The sequence below is a fragment of the Myotis lucifugus genome, unplaced genomic scaffold (genome assembly GCF_000147115.1).
Source record: "Myotis lucifugus unplaced genomic scaffold, Myoluc2.0 scaffold_60, whole genome shotgun sequence".
In the NCBI taxonomy this organism is placed as follows: Eukaryota; Metazoa; Chordata; class Mammalia; order Chiroptera; family Vespertilionidae; genus Myotis; species Myotis lucifugus.
In genome coordinates this window covers 1,567,139-1,585,039 of record NW_005871108.1, presented here as the reverse complement: position 1 = coordinate 1,585,039, position 17,901 = coordinate 1,567,139, and the positions used below count along the sequence as shown (strand labels likewise).

The following is a 17,901-nucleotide window of genomic DNA, read 5'->3' as shown; positions in this document are numbered from 1 at the left end:
ACCAGTCTATGTCTGGGCCCTACAATTTAACATTCCTTCCTGTTTGTCTGAAAATACTGTGATTTCTAGGCTGAAAAGCAGTAGCAGTTACCCAGTAACCTAGTTCCCATCTGTCTCTCTGATTTCTGACCAGCTAATAGAGCTGCTCTTAACAAGGGCCAATCTTATTCCTGGGCTACCTTCTCTGCCCCCTTGCCTTCATTCTACCGTCGGACTTCTTTGGCCAAAGCAGACTGAACAGGAGGAGCTGTGAGGAGGGCATTCAAAGGTCCAGCTTACTACTAGGCAGCAGCCAAAAGGTCCCAGAGACCAGGCCCAGCAGGTTCCAAAGGCAGCTGGGAGCTAAAAACCCCACTTCCTCCACCACAAGAGGAGGCAGTGGAGAGCACTCAGAAGCCCACTGTGAGGGAGAAGAGCTCTATGCCCAGGCCCCAAGTGCCCAGTGTCACACAGATTCTGCTATTGGCCTCTGAAGCAAAGGCAAACCATGGAGTGGCAGGGAAGGGTGGTAGGAATACAAAACCCTTGACAGAAACCCTTTTAATAAAGGACATCCCACGCCTCCCCATCCTTCCACGGAAGGGCGAGACCTTCAAGTAACGCCAGAGGAAGAATCTTCTCTGGCATTTAGGGGAACAGCTGCAGCTGGAACTTAGGGGCCCACTCCAGGGCACTTTTCACCACAGCCAGAGCGGCTGCTCCAAGTGCCACCGTCAGCCCCATCACCGCCAGTTTCACAAGGCGGTTGGTCCTTGGTTTGGTCAGGACGTCCTTTGCCCGATTCTCAGTCCGCAGTCCCCGAAACCGCTGCCGCAGTACCATGTCAGGCCTCTGCTGGGTGGATGCCAGCTCAAAGTCTTTGAAGGTAGAGGCTGCCGTTCTGGAGAAAAGGAGACAGGAAAAAGGAATTATATGAAAGAAATAGAGAAGGAAGGAAAGAAAAACTAGATTACATAGGCTGAGGGCAGAGCCGTCCACTGCTCAGAAACTCTTTTTGATAAAGACCCATCAAGACTGAAGTAGGGATTCTGCTGGCACAAGCTTAGAACTCTGGAAACATCCCCCAGCCCTGTCCAGACCAGACACCATCTTCCATCACTTCTGCTCACTAACAAACACCTCCCACCCCCAACCAGGGGCTTGGGTCCACTCACTTGTTGGCTTCCTGTTGGGCAGCTGCTTCCCAAGCAAGTCTAGATGGGGGAAACTGAACAAAAAGGTCTCCGGCTCTACTAATCAGCATCTCATAGGGCAGGTCCTGAGGGATCTGGGACAACAGGTGGTGAACCGAGGCCATGTCACAGTCACAATCCAGGACTTCCTCTTCTCGATACAACACGATCTGTGGAGAGCAAGGCCTTCCATCAGGGACCAGACATACAAGGTCTTGGCCATGTGCATTTCATTCTCCTTAGAGATGAATTTAAACTGGTGACAGGGCTCACACCAAATGTTCCGCAAACTCTTGTATCCGTCTAGGACATAAAATGTACATATCTGAGTGCTTTTCCTACTGGGCTGGGTCTTCCTGTTGGAGGCAAACTTCTACCCTGTCATGTGAAAGACTGACCTTTAAATGAAGGAGATTCTTTTAGGAGGAAGAAGAGAGGGATTCCTGGTAGATTCCTGGAGCGCCAGCACAGAAAATAATGGTTCAAACAGTAGAAAGAATGGTCTTGCTCTCATTAAAGAACAACGAAGAGTGCCTGTGAGCCCACACCTTCACCACCACCCCCCACCCCACACCACCCCAATGATTCAGGCCCTCTCATAACTGGAGCACCCCCAAATCATCTCAATTTTCTATCATAATACCACACCCCGTCTTTTCTTAAACCCAAAGCTGGCAATTTGCACTCATTCCAGAAGATGACAACAAGAACACAGAATTCAAGTGTGGGGGAGCACTTTAAATGTTCAGAAGAATCCTATATAATAAAGAGCTAATATGCTAATTAGACCGAACAGCCAAACGACCTTCCGGATGAAGCTGGGGCTGCAAGGGCTGGCCAAGGCTGCGAGGGCTGGCTGAGGCAGCTGGGGCTGCGAGGGCCGAGCTCTTTGCACAAATTTCGTGCATCGGGCCTCTAGTCTCGTAATAAACAAATCTGTTTATCTTCATTTAACCAACATTTCCCAACCTTAGTGTTACACAGAAATTTTTTCCCCATGACATTCCCATTCCCATCGTACAAAATGGTGTCCAGGCACACCAGCCTGGGAAATGCTGTCTTCTGCATCTCTGCATAACCACCAGGTTTCCCTTTAGGCAAAATGATCAAGCTGGAATGGGTGATGTGAACCTACTGCTGGCTTATGGCCTGTACCTACCACAGCTGCAAAGTAAATGGGCATCAGGGGGTGGCAGGCCAGGAAGAAGTCGTATAACCGCACCACGTGTCTGAAGTCAGACAGGACGTGCCCAAACCAGGTGATGAGCCAGCTGAGGGCAAAGATGGTCCCGACCTCAGCACTAGAAACAAGGAAATCCAGATGTTAGGTTCCCTGCTGAGTCATCCCTTCCCTTTTTCTGGGCCCTCTTTGTCCCAGTGCGATGAGAAGGAAGCATTTGGGAAATGTACTTTATGGGAAATTCAACCACCTAGGAATTCAGCATTTTCTCCTAAAAAAAACACAAAGTCTTTAAATTGTACCCCTCATCATGATATTAACACTACAATAGGTTCCTGATTGCCTTATTTCACTAGTTGCTCTAATGACCAACAAATGTCTACTACAGGGACAAAAAGTACCTATTTACAGGAAACTATACCATAATTTTCCTTCTGAAAAAGTCATGCTCTTTTGGGGGGCACAGGTACATATTCTCAGGCTTGAAAACAACTCTATTAATTTTTTAGTTAACATGAGGTAACTGAAACATATTAAGACATAGCTCTTATTTGAAAGGAAAAGGTCCTGGCTGGGTTGCTCAGTCGGTTAGAGCATTGTCTCGATACACCGAGGCTGCAGGTTCGATCCTCAGTCATGACACATACAAAAATCAACCAATGAATGCATAAATAAGTGGAACAACAAAGCGATGTTTCTCTCTTTCTAAAAATCAATCAATAAAAATTTTTTTAAAAAGTCAGGCATTGGCCAAGGACAAATTTCCAACTAAATAGAAGAGAAATAAAAATCATATGAAATTTGCAAGAAATATTTCTTCTCCTTGGTACTTGGTAAATATTACCACCCACAGATGGCCTTGTCTTTCTTACCTCTGGATCCTACAGGACTCTGTACTACTCTTGTGGCAATAACCTCAAAGTCTACCTTGGCATACTTAACTTGTCCACCTACTCCCTCTATCTGTAAACTCCTCAAGGGAATGAGCTGTCACATCTCTTGTATCCCCAAAAGAGCAGGCACCCAAATGTGCTCTAAGACTGTGTACAGAACTGAATTATCCAGCTTGCTGTTAACTAGAAAGAATAATTCAGGCCCGGCCAGCGTGGTTCAGTGGCTGAGTGTCGGCCTATGAACCAGGAGGTTATCGTTCGATTCCTTGTCAGGGCACATGCCCGGGATGCGGGCTCAATCCCCAGTGTGGGGCAGCGAATAATTAATGATTCTCTCTCATCATTGATGTTTCTATCTTTCTCCCTCTCCCTTCCTCTCTGAAATCAATAAAAATATATTTTAAACAAAAGAAAACTCAGAAAATCAGTATCTATATCTATCTATCTATCTATCTATCTATCTATCTATCTATCTAATCTATATCTATCTATCTATGTACCTATCTAATCTATCTATCTATCTATCTATCTATCTATCTATCTATCTATCTATCTATGTATCTATCTATGTATCTATCTAATCTATCTATATCTATCTATCTATCTATCTATCTATCTATCTATCTATCTATCTGAAAGTCTAAGTGACCGAATGACTGATCGACCAGTTACTATGACGTGCACTGACCACCAGGGGGCAGACGCTCAACACAGGAGCTGCCCCTTGGTGGTCAGTGTGTTCCCACAGTGGGAGTGCCGCTCAGCTGGCCGACGGGCACCAGATGCTAGGCTCAGGGCTGGTAAGCGCAGCTGTGATGGTGGCGGTGGCAGGCACAGCGGGGCTGGGATGAGCGGGTGTGGCATGGCGCCCGGCCTGGGCTTGAGCTCCTCCCTGGCCGCCTGCGGCTTTGTACACTACTCTACCCCTTGGGGGATGTCGAACTGCCTGATCCCTGCAGGGCCAAAACCAGCAGTCTGACATCCCCTGAGGGGTCCTAGATTGTGAGAGGGCGTAGGCCAGGCTGAGGGACCCCATCGATGCACGAATCTGTGCACCGGGCCTCTAGTAAGATAATGATGAGCTAGACTTGTGAGGAAGAAATAAAGGCTAGAGAAAAGTTGAAGGGGTGTGTGTGTATGTGTACCCATAAATATAGACACATATATACCTCTGCATGAAGTCATGGAGTTCTGGATTCACCTGGTCAATGATGGGCATTAGATAGTTTAATATATGCTTGGTATTGTCCATTGTTGGATCCATGAAATCCCTAGAGGGAGACAATTCAATGAGTATGATCAGACCAAACACTTAGATAAGGGTGAGAATGAAATGGAGCTAAAACCACTGAAAACACTGATTAGAAAATGGGCTGAGGAGTTTGGGAAGTGGTGCCCAGTCTCGTATATCCCTCTGTGCTGGTACCTGAGGTGGTGGGTAGATACTTTTTCTACCAGGGATGTTGCCAGACTCTCTCCTACCACCAGCAGAAATGTGACCACAATGTCATGGTAGCCCTGGTAGTAATGCAGCTGAGGGTTGCGCTCCAAGACGAGGAGGATGATGTCGATCAGTTCTTCCTGGAGCCCTTCTCTCTGTTCTTTTGGCATGCCTGGGGTGGGGAGGAGAGGTGCACTTAAGTATGGCAAGCAGCCTAGTAACACAGAGGTTAGGAATATGGACAGCAATGGATTTTCAGATAAAGTATTTAATAAAAGAAAATTTGCATCTTAGTAACACACTTCTAGATCCACACACATATAAATAACTGGACTGTCATAAAATATAAATAAACTATTCCAGGTTATATCAGGCTAAAGAGATATGATACCTGAATGGAAAATGCATGAATTTGTATTTCCTTTTCCTATAAAGGACATAACTGATATAAATGATGAAATCTGAATAAAATCTGTAGGTTAGACAGCAGTATTTTTTAATATTGTTACTGATTTTGATAAATGTACTGTGATTATATATGAGCCCTGTTTTTTAGGAACTACACCCTGAAATATGTAGAAACAAAGGGACACCATGTCTGTAATTTATTCTTAAATAATTCAGAAAGCAACTTACGTGTGTGTGCGCCCACTGTATGGGAGAACATATTTGGCAATGATACATCTGATAAAGTGTTAATATCCAAAATATAAAAGGAACTCATACAACTTAACAAAAGGAAGACAAACAATCCAATTAAAAAATGGGCAAAGGACCTAAATAGATACTTCTCCAAATGGGACATACAGATGGCCAAGAGCCATATGAAAAAAAGCTCAAAGTCACTGATCATCAGATATGCAAATTAAAACAACAATGAGGTATCACCTCACACCTGTCAGAATGGTTACCATGAACAAATCAATAAATAACAAGTGTTGGTGAGGATGTGGAGAAAAGGGAACCCTAGTGCACTGCTAGTGGAAATGCAGACTGGTGCAGCCATTATGGAAAACAGTATGGAGTTTCCTCAAAAAATTAAATATGGAACTGCCAATTCACCCAGTGATCCCACTTCTAGGAATATATTCTAAGAAATCTGAAACACCAGAACAACCAAGATGGCGGCATAGGTAAACACCTAAACTTGCTGCCTCGCACAACTATATCAAAACTACAACTAAAAGAGAAAACAGGTATCATCCAGAACCACGGGAAGACTGGCTGAGTGGAAGTTATACAACTAGAAGGAAAGAGAAAAGCGCACTGAGACTGGGAGGAGGTGCTGAGGTGCGGAAGGGCGGAGGTAGGGAGGTGGGCGCAGAAATGGGCTGGCAACTGGGTACGCTGTTGTCCTTTTCAATCGGGAGGGAGATACAAGCTCCCAACTGCAATGAACTCCAGTTCCGGGCGAGACTCTGGGGACCCAGACTCACACCAGGAGAAAATGAACTATCTGGCATCCACTGGAATGTGAGGGCGGCTTTCACACAGAGGTGCTTGCAGCGATCATTGTTCCTGCATGGGGCCCCGGGACACAGAGACCCCAGGACCTCTCCGGGACAGGGCTGACTGGCAGCCATTGCTGTCTGCTCCGCCCTGGTGATTCCCAGAGACCCCGTCCACCCAATTTAAAACCCACCCAAGCTGTGCGCAGAGGCTTTTGCATATGAATGGCCTGGCCTTTTGCAATCTAAAACCTAACAAATTGCAGCTGGGTCAGAGAGCCCTAGAGCTTCCAAAAGAAGGCAGCCTGCATTGCTTCACAGTTGCACCTCATCTGAGCACCTCCAAACCCCAAACAAAGAGGAGGAATCTGCAGATCTCTTCGTAGCTCTTGCTGGGTAGCCTCAGGCAGTAGCTGACTTTGCACCTCTTTGGAGATCCAAGAGCCAGTGTATCCTGTGGTCAGAGTGAGACCATCCAGATTACAACTCCTCAGATCCATAAGGGACACACTCAGGGGGCAGACTTAGTGAGCACCAAAGCCCCACTGAAGCAAGTCCTACCCCATAAGGGTGTCTCCAGCACAGCAGTTCTCCATTGTAGACACAACTAGTTCTCACAGCCAGTTGACTGGAGGTCAACTCCTTCCAGTGATACCAACAGCAATCAAGGCTTAATTACAACAAGACTGTGCACACAGCCCACAAAGGGGTGCACCAAGAGTGTCCACCACAGGTAATTAGGAAGCCTGAGCCACTGGGCCCTATAGGACACCTAGCACACAAAGCCACTCTATCAACACAGGGAAGCAGCCAAAATGCAGAGACAAAGAAACAGGTCACAAATGACAGAAATGGAGGAAAGCAAACTACTGGATATACAGTTCAAAACCACGGTTATAAGGTTACTCAAGAATCTTCTAGAAACCTCTGAGAAATTTACTGAGACCCTCAAGGATATGAAAAAGGACCAATTAGAAATTAAGCATACACGGACTGAAATAAAGAATAATATACAGAGATCCAACAGCAGACTAGAGGATCCCAAGAATCAAGTCAAAGACTTGAAATACGAAGAAGCAAAAAACACCCAACCGGAAAAGCAAAAAGCAAAAAGAATCCAAAAATATGAAGATAGTGTAAGGAGCCTCTGGGACAAGTTCAGGCGTACCAACATCCGAATTATGGGGGTGCCAGAAGAAGAGAGAGCAAGATATTGAAAACCTATTTGAAGAAATAATGACAGAAAACCTCCCCTACCTGGTGAAAGAAATAGACTTACAAGTCCAGGAAGCGCAGAGAACCCCAAACAAAAGGAATCCAAAGAGGACCACACCAAGACACATCATAATTAAAATGCCAAGGGCAAAAGACAAAGAGAGAATCTTAAAAGCAGCAAGAGAAAAACAGTTAGTTACCTACAAGAGAGTACCCATACGATTGTCAGCTGATTTCTCAATAGAAACTATGCAGGCTAGAAGGGAGTGGCAAGAAATATTCAAAGTGATGAATAGCAAGAACCTACAACCAAGATTACTCTACCCAGCAAAGCTATCATTTAGAATTGAAGGTCAGATAAAGAGCTTCACAGATAAGAAAAAGCTAAAGGAGTTCATCACTGCCAAACCAGTATTATATGAAATGCTGAAGGGTATTCTTTAAGAAGAGGAAGAAGAAGAAAAAGGTAAAGATAAAAATTATGAACAACAAAGTGACAACAAATACATATCTATCAACAAGTGAATCTAAAAATCAAGTGAATAAAAAATCTGACGAACAGAATAAACTGGTAAATAGAATAGAATCAGGGGCATAGAAAGGGAGTGGACTGACAATTCGTGGGGGGAAGGGGGTGTGGGGGGTGCAGGAAGAGATTGGACAAAAACCACACACCTATGGATGAGGACAGTGGGAGGGGTAAGGGCATGGGGTGGGGTGGGAACTGGGTGGAGGGGAGCTATGGGGGGAAAAAAGAGGAACAACTGTAATAATCTGAACAATAAAGATTTATTAAAAAATAAAGAAGAAGAAAGAAATCTGAAACACCAATCAGAAAGAATAGATGCACCCCTATGTTCATAACAGCACAATTTACAATAGCTAAGATCTGGAAACAGCCCAAGTGTCCATCAGCAGATGAGTGGATTAAAAACCTGTGGTACATTTACACCATGGAATACTATGCAGCAGTAAAAAAGAATCTCTTGAGACAGCATGAAGGGACCTGGAGAGTATCATGCTAAGTGAAATAAGTCAGTCAAAGACAAGTATCACATGACCTCATTCCTATGTGGAATCTAATTAACAAAATAAAGTGATTAATGGAGTGGATACAGAGACATGGAAGCATGGAACAGAGTGGGAATCTCAGAGGCAGGGGAGGGTAGGTGGGTGGGCGGTAATCAACCAAAGACCTTGTATTCATATATGCATAAACCATGGACACAGACAATTGGGTGCTGAAGACCTGGGGTGGGGGTGGGGAATCGGAGGCTGGAGGGGGACAACGGGAGAAAAAAGGGGACATATGTAATACCTTCAACAATAAAGAATTATTAAAAAAAAATAAAAAGAACTTATATGTGTGTATATGGAGAAAGAGAGAAAGCAAATATAATAAGATACTAACATAAGAAAATTGGGTAAAAGGTATGTGGGAAATTATCCTATTTTTGTAACTTTCTGTAGGTATGAAATCATATAAAAACAAAAAAAGACTTAATTGCATGTTCCCTACTAAAGCAAACTAAATATAGGAAATATTGATCTCCTTGCTCCAAAGATATGGCTGGAAAAAGGGAGCCTTCTTGGGAGCTCTTTCTGAGCATGCAGCTGGTTCTGGCAGTGGTCAGTGTGGTTCCTTAGCTCACCTGACTTTTAGTATAAAAAGACCAAATCTTGACCTTGTGAACTGCTTTAGAAGAACGCACACAGCACAGTTTTCCTACACCATTAGCTTTTTCAGTTAAAAAGATGCTGTGAGAGAAAACAGCTAATGTAAGGGCCCAGACTAAACTGAATGGAAGTTTTAAGGTGAAAGCAAACCTCATCTCTTGCCTATATTTACCCCACCCCTTTTCAAAAGGGAATACTGTAAAAGATAAATAAAAAAGAAAACGAAGTAAATCAAGTACTATGAATAGGTTAAGTCATAAAAGTAATAATATAAAACATTAAACCCCGTTTGAATTTTCAGTAGAAGAGTACTCAGCTAAGCTAAGAAGAACATGAATGCAAAAGGAATATGAAACCACATGGAAAGTTCAGCCTACAGAAAGAATACCACAGGCTGGTGTTACATAAATAGAAGAGGATAAAGGGTTCCTAGGGGGAAAATATGGGCGGCATCTGTACCAGGTGGTCTCATCCAAAGCAGCAGGATCGGGAGACCCTGACTGCCCCACCCAACCTGTGTATCAGCCCCAACCTCTTTCAGCAGCTCTTCCTCACAAGCTACTGATCTCAGCCCAGGCTGCAGACTTTCCTAAAACCTCTCAAAGGTCCACAACCCTCAATTAAACAGCCATGGCCTTGGTATGCCCTGTCCCTCTTGCTAAGTGGGCTCTGGCACTAGTGGCAGCTGGCATCAGTTTGCAGCATCTCTTAGGTACCTCCAAGTCCAGCAACCACAGATCACTTTATAGCCACTACCAGGTAACCCTGGACTGAGCACAGGCAGTGGCAGACTTCAGCCTGTGCCAGAACTCCTCCCAAGAGGCCCCAGAACCAATACACCCAGTGGCCAGCGGCCAGCTTCAGACCACATAAGAGCACCACCCAATTAGCTCCACAAATGACACACCCAAAGATTGACTTGGCAGGCACCAGAGCCACACTAAACTGCATCCTGCTCTGTGGGGTGAGCCCCTGCACAATGGCTCATCTGCTATACTCACAGACAGTCCTCATAGTCAGTCAGCCTGAGGATCAATCCCACCCACTGATGTGCTAACAGTAGTCAAGGGCCAACTACAACAGAGGGACGCACTCAGCTGACAAAAGGGACACCACTGGAGCACCTGGCTCAGGTGACCAGGGAGTGTGAACCTTGGGCCCCATGGGGCACTACTATATAAGGCCACTCACTCTCCAAGACTGGGAGATATAGCAAATCTTCCTAATACACAGAAACAAACATAGAGAGGCAGCCAAAATAAAGAAACAAAGAAACATATCCTAAATAAAAGAACAGGACAAAACTCCAGGAAAAAAACTAAATAAAATGAAGGCAAACAATTTACTAGATACAGAGTTCAAAACACTGGTTATAAGGATGCTCAATGACTTAGGTAAACAATAGATAAACTCAGTGAGAACTTCACAAAGAGATAAAAGCCATAAAAAAGAAACAGTCAAAAGTGAAGAATTAGATGGAATCAACAGTAGACTAGATGAAGCAGAGAATCAAATCAGCGATTTGGAAAACAAGTAGAAAACACCCAATCAGAACAGAAAAAAAAATTTTTTTTAAATGGTGATAGTTCAACCATAACAACATTCATACCATAGTGGTACCAGAAGGAGAAGAGAGAGAACAAAGAATTGAGAACCTATTTGGAAAAATGACAAAAAACTTCCCTAACCTGGTGAAGGAAATAGACATGCAAGTCCAAAAAGTATGAACAGTCCCAAACAAGAGGAACCCAAAGAGGTTCACACCAAGACAGATCATAATTAAAATGCCAAAGATTAAAGACAGAGAATCTTAAAAGTAGCAAGAAAGCCTTAGCAGGTATGGCTCAATGGATATGGCATTGGCCTGCAGATGGAAAGGTCTCAGGTTCGGTTCCAGTCAAGGGCAGGTAGCTTGGTTGCAAACTCAATCCCAACCAATTGATGCATCTCTCTCACATTGATGTTTCTCTCTCTGTCTTTCCCTTTTCCTTCCACTCTCTTTAAAAATCAATATCCTCAGGTGAGGATTAACAAAAAACAACAAAAAAACAAAACAAAACACTAACTGAGCTACCTCTGGCCAGGTAGCTCAGTTAGTTAGAGCATTGTCACGATACACCAAGGTTGCAGGTTCGATCCCTGGTCAGGGCACATACAAGAAGCAACCAACGAATGCATAAATAAGTGGAACAACAAACTGGTATTTCTCTCTCTCTCTCTCTCTTGCTGGTCCCCTCTCTCTCTCTCATTCTTAATTTTAAAAAATTAAGAATAAATAAAAATTTAAAAAGTAGCAAGAGAAAAGCAGTTAGTTACATATAAGTGAGCTCTCATAAGACTGTCAGCTGATTTCTCAACAGAAAATTTCTATGCTAGAAAGTACTGGCATGAAATATTCAAAGTGATGAAAAGCAAGGACCTATAACCAAGATTTCTCTACTGCACAGGCTATCATTTAGAACTGAAGAAATAAACAGCTCCCCAGAAAAGAAAAAGCTAAAGCTGGTCATCACCACCAAAGCAGCCCCAGCTGCCTCGGCCGGCCCTTGGAGCCCCGGCTTCATCTGGAAAGTCGTCCAGACGGTCATTCCGCTGTTCGGCTGTTAAGTCGATTTGCATATTACGCTTTTATTATTATAGATGTTAAAGGAACTTCTTTAAGAGGGAGAAAAAGAGACCAAAAGTATGAATAATAAAATAGCAATAACTATATACCCATCATTTATTAAAACTATATACTTATGTCATTTGAAACATTTAATCCATTTACATTTACTTTAATGTAAATGGATTAAATGCTCTAATCAAATGACATGGTGGCTGAATGGAGAAGAAAACAAGATCCATACATATGCTACCAACAAAAACCCACTTTAGAGCAAAAGACACAGAGCCCAGCCAGTGTGGCTCAGTTGGTTGAGCGTCATCCCATGCACCAGGAAGTTGCTGGTTTGATTCCCAGGCAGGGTACATGCCCAGAGTTGTGGGCTTGATCCCCAGTAGGAGGCATGCAGGAGGTAGCTGATGTTCCTCTCTCATCAATGTTTCTCTCTCTCTCTCTCTCTCTTTCCCCCTTCTTCTCTCTGAAATCAATAAAAATGTATTTTTTTTAAAAAGACACATGGGGGGGGGGCTTGAAGGGGTCAATGGGGGAAAAAAAGGGGACATATGTAATACTTTCGAGAATAAAGAATTATTAACAAAAGAAATTTTTAAAAAAGACATACAGAGACTGAAAGTAAAGGGATGGAAAAAGATACTTCATGCAAATGGAAATAAAAAAAAGCTGGGGGTAGCAATAGTTACATCAGACAAAATAGACATTAAAACAAAGGCTATAAACAAGAGACAAGGAAGGGCATTTCATATGTAAAAGCCAAGATATGGAAGCAACCTAAATGTCCATAGCAATTGGATAAAGAAAATATGGGGTATATATACAATGGAATATTACTTGGCCATAAAAAAATAATGTGAAATCTTACCATTTGCAAGAACATGGATCATGCTGGGTATTATGCTTAGTGAAATAAGTCAGACAGAGAAATACAAATACCACATGATTTCACTTATATGTAGAATCCAAAGAAAAACAAAAAACAAAATTAAATGAACAATAAAAATAGACTCATAGAGAACAAACTGATGTTTACCAGATGGGAGGATTACCAGGGAGCTAGGGGAAAAAATGAAGGGATTGAGAAGTACAAATTGGTAGTCACAAAATAGTACAGGGATGTAAAGTATAGCATAAGGAATATAGTCAGTAATATTGTAATAATTATGTATGGTGCCAGGTGAGTACTAGACTTATCAGGGAAATTACTTTGTAAGTTATATAAATGTCTAACTATGCTGTATACCTGAAACTAATATTAAATGTCAACTACAATTAAAAATTTTAAAAAATTTTTTAAAAATAAATGTCACTGTAGATTTCTTTTTAAAAAGTTGATCTTCAACACAAAAACCTAAATAAAAGTTATTTTTTAAAAACACACAAATAAGCCCAGGTGCCATGGCTCAGTGGTTGAACATCAACCTATGAACCAGGAGGTCATGGTTTGATTTCCGGTCAGGGCACATGTCTGGGTTGCAGGCTCAATCCCCACTGTGGCGCGTGCCGGAGGCAGCCAATCAATTATTCTCTCTCATCATTGATGTTTCTATCTCTCTCTCCCTCTCCCTTCCTCTCTGAAATCAATAAAAATATATTTAAAAAAAAACAAACCCCCCACACAAAAAAAGAATCAAAGTAACTGGATAGGGAAATGGGGATTGGACTATGGGCATATGTTTTCATTAAAACCAAGTTGGATATATACAAATACTGAATCATCATGTTGTACACCTGAAACTAATATATTGTTATGTGCCAATTATCTATCTATAATAATAAAAGCGTAATATGCATATCGACCGAATGACCAAACAGCAGAACAACCATCCGGATGACCTTCCGGAAGACCACGCTATGACACACACTGGCACCAGCCAAGGCAGGCACGATGCAATTGGTCGGGAGGGCCCTGCCATCGCCCCACGGTCACCCCAAAGAGGGAGGCCCAGGCCACTGGGGCAATCGGGGGGCGGGGCGGGGGGAGGGGGGGCCTCTGCAATCACCCTGCAGAGTGAGGCCCAGGTCACCCTCTGCGCAGCGATTGATTGCAGAGCCCTGGCCAGGTAGGCAGGGCCTCCCTCTGCAGAGCAATCTATCTGGGGGCCCGTGATCGATTGCCCCACAGAGGGAGGCACAGGCCAGCCAAGTGATTGCACTGATTGCACTGCATGCTTGTCGCCCACAGAGGGAGGCAACAGGTGGCGGGGGAGCAGCGCAGCACAGATGGCAAGCAGCTGCAGCAGCGGGGGTGGGGCCAGCTGCTGGCAGCCAGGGGAAGGAAAGCCCAATAGGCCCTGATTGCTGGCCAGGCCTAGGGACCCTACCCAAGGGGTCCTGGATTATGAGAGGGCGCAGGCTGGTCTGAGGGACCTCCCTACCCCCCACCGTGCACAAATTTTGTGCCCCGGGCCTCTAGTACCTCAATAAAAATAAATAAGTAAATAAATAAAATAAACATTAAAAACCAAGTTGGCAGGCCACTGGCTACAGGAGAAAAGAAGCCCTCCAGGGAGCAAAGATGTAAGCAGGAAAGAGAGCTTTCTTTAACACAAAATCCAAGCCAAAGTATGGTTTCAGAAGAGTGAAGCAATGGGTTTAGCAGTGATTTTCAATCTTTTTTTATCTCATGGCACACATAAACTAATTACTAACATTCTGCTAAAGGCATCACTAAAATATTTTGTATTTTTTGCCGACCTGACACCCCCCCACAAAAATAGGTATAATTTTGACTTATTCACACCAGATGGCTTTTGTGGTATCAGCTGTTGTCATTTTAAAATTTGACATGCTAAGAAAAAAAGAGATCAGTGGCCCTAACTAAATAGTCAGTTATTGCATGTTAAAAAATAATCCTCCTCTCCTGCCATGGACATCCCCCTGCCATGGACATGGGTTTTATTTGTGGGCTATTGGGGGAAGAGAGGGAGGAGCTAGGGCTGGTGGATTTATAGGGGAAGGGGCTTTTCAACTTGCTTTTTAATTAGTGCATGTTGCCTGGAGGTTGAGTGAGAACAGCTGTAGAAGTGAGAGGAGAGGAAAAGGGAAGGTCATGGAATGGACACTTTCCTTAGGGAAGGAAACCTGAACCCGGATATGGAGACTGGGGGTGGGGAGGGAAGGCACCCTTCATATACTGAGACTCAACCAAGGTCACTGCTCGATGCCAGCTTCCCCTACGCCCCTGCCCTATCCCAGCTCTGGGCCCAGATGCCTGCCCTGCTAGCTCCCTCAACTTCTTATGGAGAGGAGGGTATGAAGATATGGGGAATGGTGGCACCCTTTCTGCCTCTGGGTCCCTTGCCTAAGAGAAGTGCTCATTCAGCCTGCCCTGAAGTTCCAGACAGAGTCAGGAGGTCAGGAAGCCAAGGCGAGGGCAGAGGAACAATTGTGCCCTTCACCACCCCTCCTGACACTCTGTTCCTCCCTGGCCCTGCACATGAGGTTGCAGCACTTGGCTCAATTCTTGTATAACTCGCCTCTGTTCCTGTCCCACAGTCTGGCCTTTCTGCCAGCTGAGCAGACTGCTGCAATCCCAGGTGTGAGTCCTTACATGGAAGACATCCCTGACATGTGCTCAGAGGACTGGGAAGAGCACTCAATGTAGGACACGGTCCCCACCTGCTTGGCAAGCACAGTGCCCTGCTCATGTGTAAGAGATAAGCCACTGATTGGACAGCTTCCTCAGTGTGGTCAGGTCAGTCCACACGTCCAGTTTACAGCCAACCAGCACAACCTTGGCACTGGGGCAAAATTCCTGAGTCTCCTTGTCACTTCTTGAGGACACTGTCCAGTGTTTCTGGTTGGCTGTGGAAGCAGATGAGCACCGCGTCTGAATCAGGAGAAGCCAGGGCCAGACGATATCACAGTAAGAGGAACCGGAAGTATCCCACAAGTTGAGCTCAATGCGCACTTGTCTATCTCAAAACTCACAGTGTAGTTCTCAAACATGGTGGGGACATAACTCCCAGGGTAGGTGTCCTTGGCAAACACCCGAAGGAGCACCGTCTTGCCACACTCCCCAAATCCCCCAACATGATGGCGCAGCAGCAGGTCTGCCCCAACATGGTCCAGAGCCGTACCTGGCACAGCTCCACCTCCCAGGCCTCACTGCAGACACCGGCATCTCCACATCTCTAGGACCATGCTAAGCCTCCACCCAGACTACTGCGCCCCCTGCTGCATCCTCAACCCCTTAAAAATTTCTCGGGACACACTGATTTGCCATGGAAACTGATTTTCTGTTAGCAATTCTCCTCTCTTCATGGACCTAAAGGTGGAGTTGCAAAGGAAGAGAAATAGATCATAAGCATGCGGTTGGTTGCCCAATTGCCTTCATTGTGAAAATGGAGACAATGGTCATTCTTCTCATTCTTCCTGGAATGGGGAGGCAATTTTAGGAATAAACTCTTTTAACATGCAGAGAATGGCCTCCCTTCTAGTCCAAGGACCTCAATACACATATATGCAAGATATCACTATTTATAAATCTAATCCAAGAAGATGTTAAAAGTTCTTGTTAGTCTGGCCAACGTGGCTCAGCAGTTGAACATCGACCTATGAACCAGGTCACGGTTCGATTCCTGGTCAGGGCACATGCCCGAGTTGCAGGCTCAATCCCTAGTGGGGGGTGTGCAAGAGACAGCCAATCAATGATTCTCTCTCATCATTGATGTTTCTCTCTCTCTTTCCCTCTCCCTTCCTCTCTGAAATCAATAAGAATTTGAAAAAAAAAAAAGTTCTTGTTAATGCCCACTTTCAAACCAACTTGCTCTTTAAAGCCAGATTGATGGCTCTAGCAAGCTCTATGAAGCCTCTTCTGTAGCTCTGAAAGGGGGGAAGAAAGTGCTCTCATTTACCACTTCTAGGCCAAGAGAAATTACTTTTGGCTCAGGCTTTCAGTGGGGGTCTGAGTGTGATGGAGTAAATTAAAGAATGGCTCAGCAGAATGGGAACAGATATTAGATCACACTGTGTGCTGGGATGGACACTCCCTGGGACTGGCAAGCATCAACACAAGAAAGTAAGTGCAACTGGGACAGAAACCTCCATATAACAAGACGGACGGAGAGCTTCTCACCAGGAGGAAACCGCCGTAAGGACCGCCTGACATCCAGCAGCACTTGTTGGTAGTCCTTGCTCATCTGTCGTAGGTTTTTCCCTATTGGAGGAAAAGGAACATGTCATTGTAGGAATGTCTGGGAAGCCAGATTAGGAACAAAATATTGTGGTATTACACCAAAGGCCAGGAGGACGTACTCCTGCATTTTCCTGAAAAGAACATGACTCAAAATACAACAATTGAAGATAAATCCCAAGTTTAGTTCCAAACATGCAGTCTTGTGACCTAAGAGGAAGGAGCTCATTGTCCAGGAGGTAACAGAGTTAGGTGGAAAAGCTGCAGAGAAGTCAGGGGCCTCCTGTGGCATCCCTGGGGAACTGCTCTGGATTTCAAAGTCCACATCTATAAAAATGGCATTGTTCCCTTCGATAATATACTTCTCAGGTTACTGTAAGGATCAAATCAGATCATAAATGTGGAAACCATAGACCACTGAAAAAACTCTAACATCTGTAAAGTCTAGGAAGCACTGAGCTGTTCAGAAAGGAGTATTAAGATAAACTCCTATAAAGGAGAACCTAACTTCCCTTGACCCAGAAATTCTAAAGCTAACACACTGCAAATAGGACACTGTATTTCTGTTCAGGTGATAAGCCCAACACAGTGTGAATGTAAGGAGCAGGCTCCAGCTGTTATATATATACTAGAGGCCCGGTGCACAAAAATTTGTGCACTCGGGGGGGGGGGGGAAGGGGGATCCCTCAGCCCGGCCTGTGCCCTCTCGCAGTCTGGGACCCCTCGGGAGATAACGACCTGCTGGCTTAGGCCTGCTCCCTGGTGGCAGAAGGCAGGCCCAATCCCTAGGTGCAGCCCCTGGTCAGGCTCAGAATAGGCTGATTGGGGGTGGGGCACCACCTCCTATCACACTCAAGGCAGGTCAATGGGGAGGTTCGGAGCCACCCCCTGTGATGCACAGAGCAGGGGCAATCAAGGGGTTTGGGCGCTGCCCCCTGTCACTCACAGAGCAGGGGCAATCAAGGGGGTGGGGCACCTGCCCCCTGTCACGCACAGAGTAAGGGCCGATAGGGGAGTTAGGGCACCGCCCCCTGTCACACACACAGCAAGGCGGATCAGGGGGTTGGGGCGCCGCCCTCTTATCACCCACAGAACAAGGCCGATCAAGGGGTTGGGAA

General features: G+C 44.8%; 1 protein-coding gene and 1 pseudogene across 3 annotated transcripts in view; both read right to left on the bottom strand.

Annotated features, from left to right (window-relative positions):
• Nucleotides 1–525: 525 nt before the first annotated feature.
• Nucleotides 526–17,901, bottom strand: part of TBC1D20 (TBC1 domain family member 20) — a 28,386-nt gene continuing 11,010 nt past the window's right edge. For all 3 annotated transcript variants that reach the window (XM_006089378.3, XM_014456427.2, XM_014456426.2), the window contains 6 exons: nt 16,727–16,807; nt 4,672–4,858; nt 4,415–4,516; nt 2,332–2,473; nt 1,155–1,342; nt 526–880 (listed from right to left, as the gene is read on the bottom strand). In XM_006089378.3, coding sequence (XP_006089440.1) covers nt 628–880; nt 1,155–1,342; nt 2,332–2,473; nt 4,415–4,516; nt 4,672–4,858; nt 16,727–16,807 — 953 coding nt within the window. In that variant the 3' untranslated portion in view covers nt 526–627. The remainder of the gene's footprint in view (nt 881–1,154; nt 1,343–2,331; nt 2,474–4,414; nt 4,517–4,671; nt 4,859–16,726; nt 16,808–17,901) is intronic.
• LOC106697300 lies at nt 15,196–15,713 on the bottom strand (annotated as a pseudogene).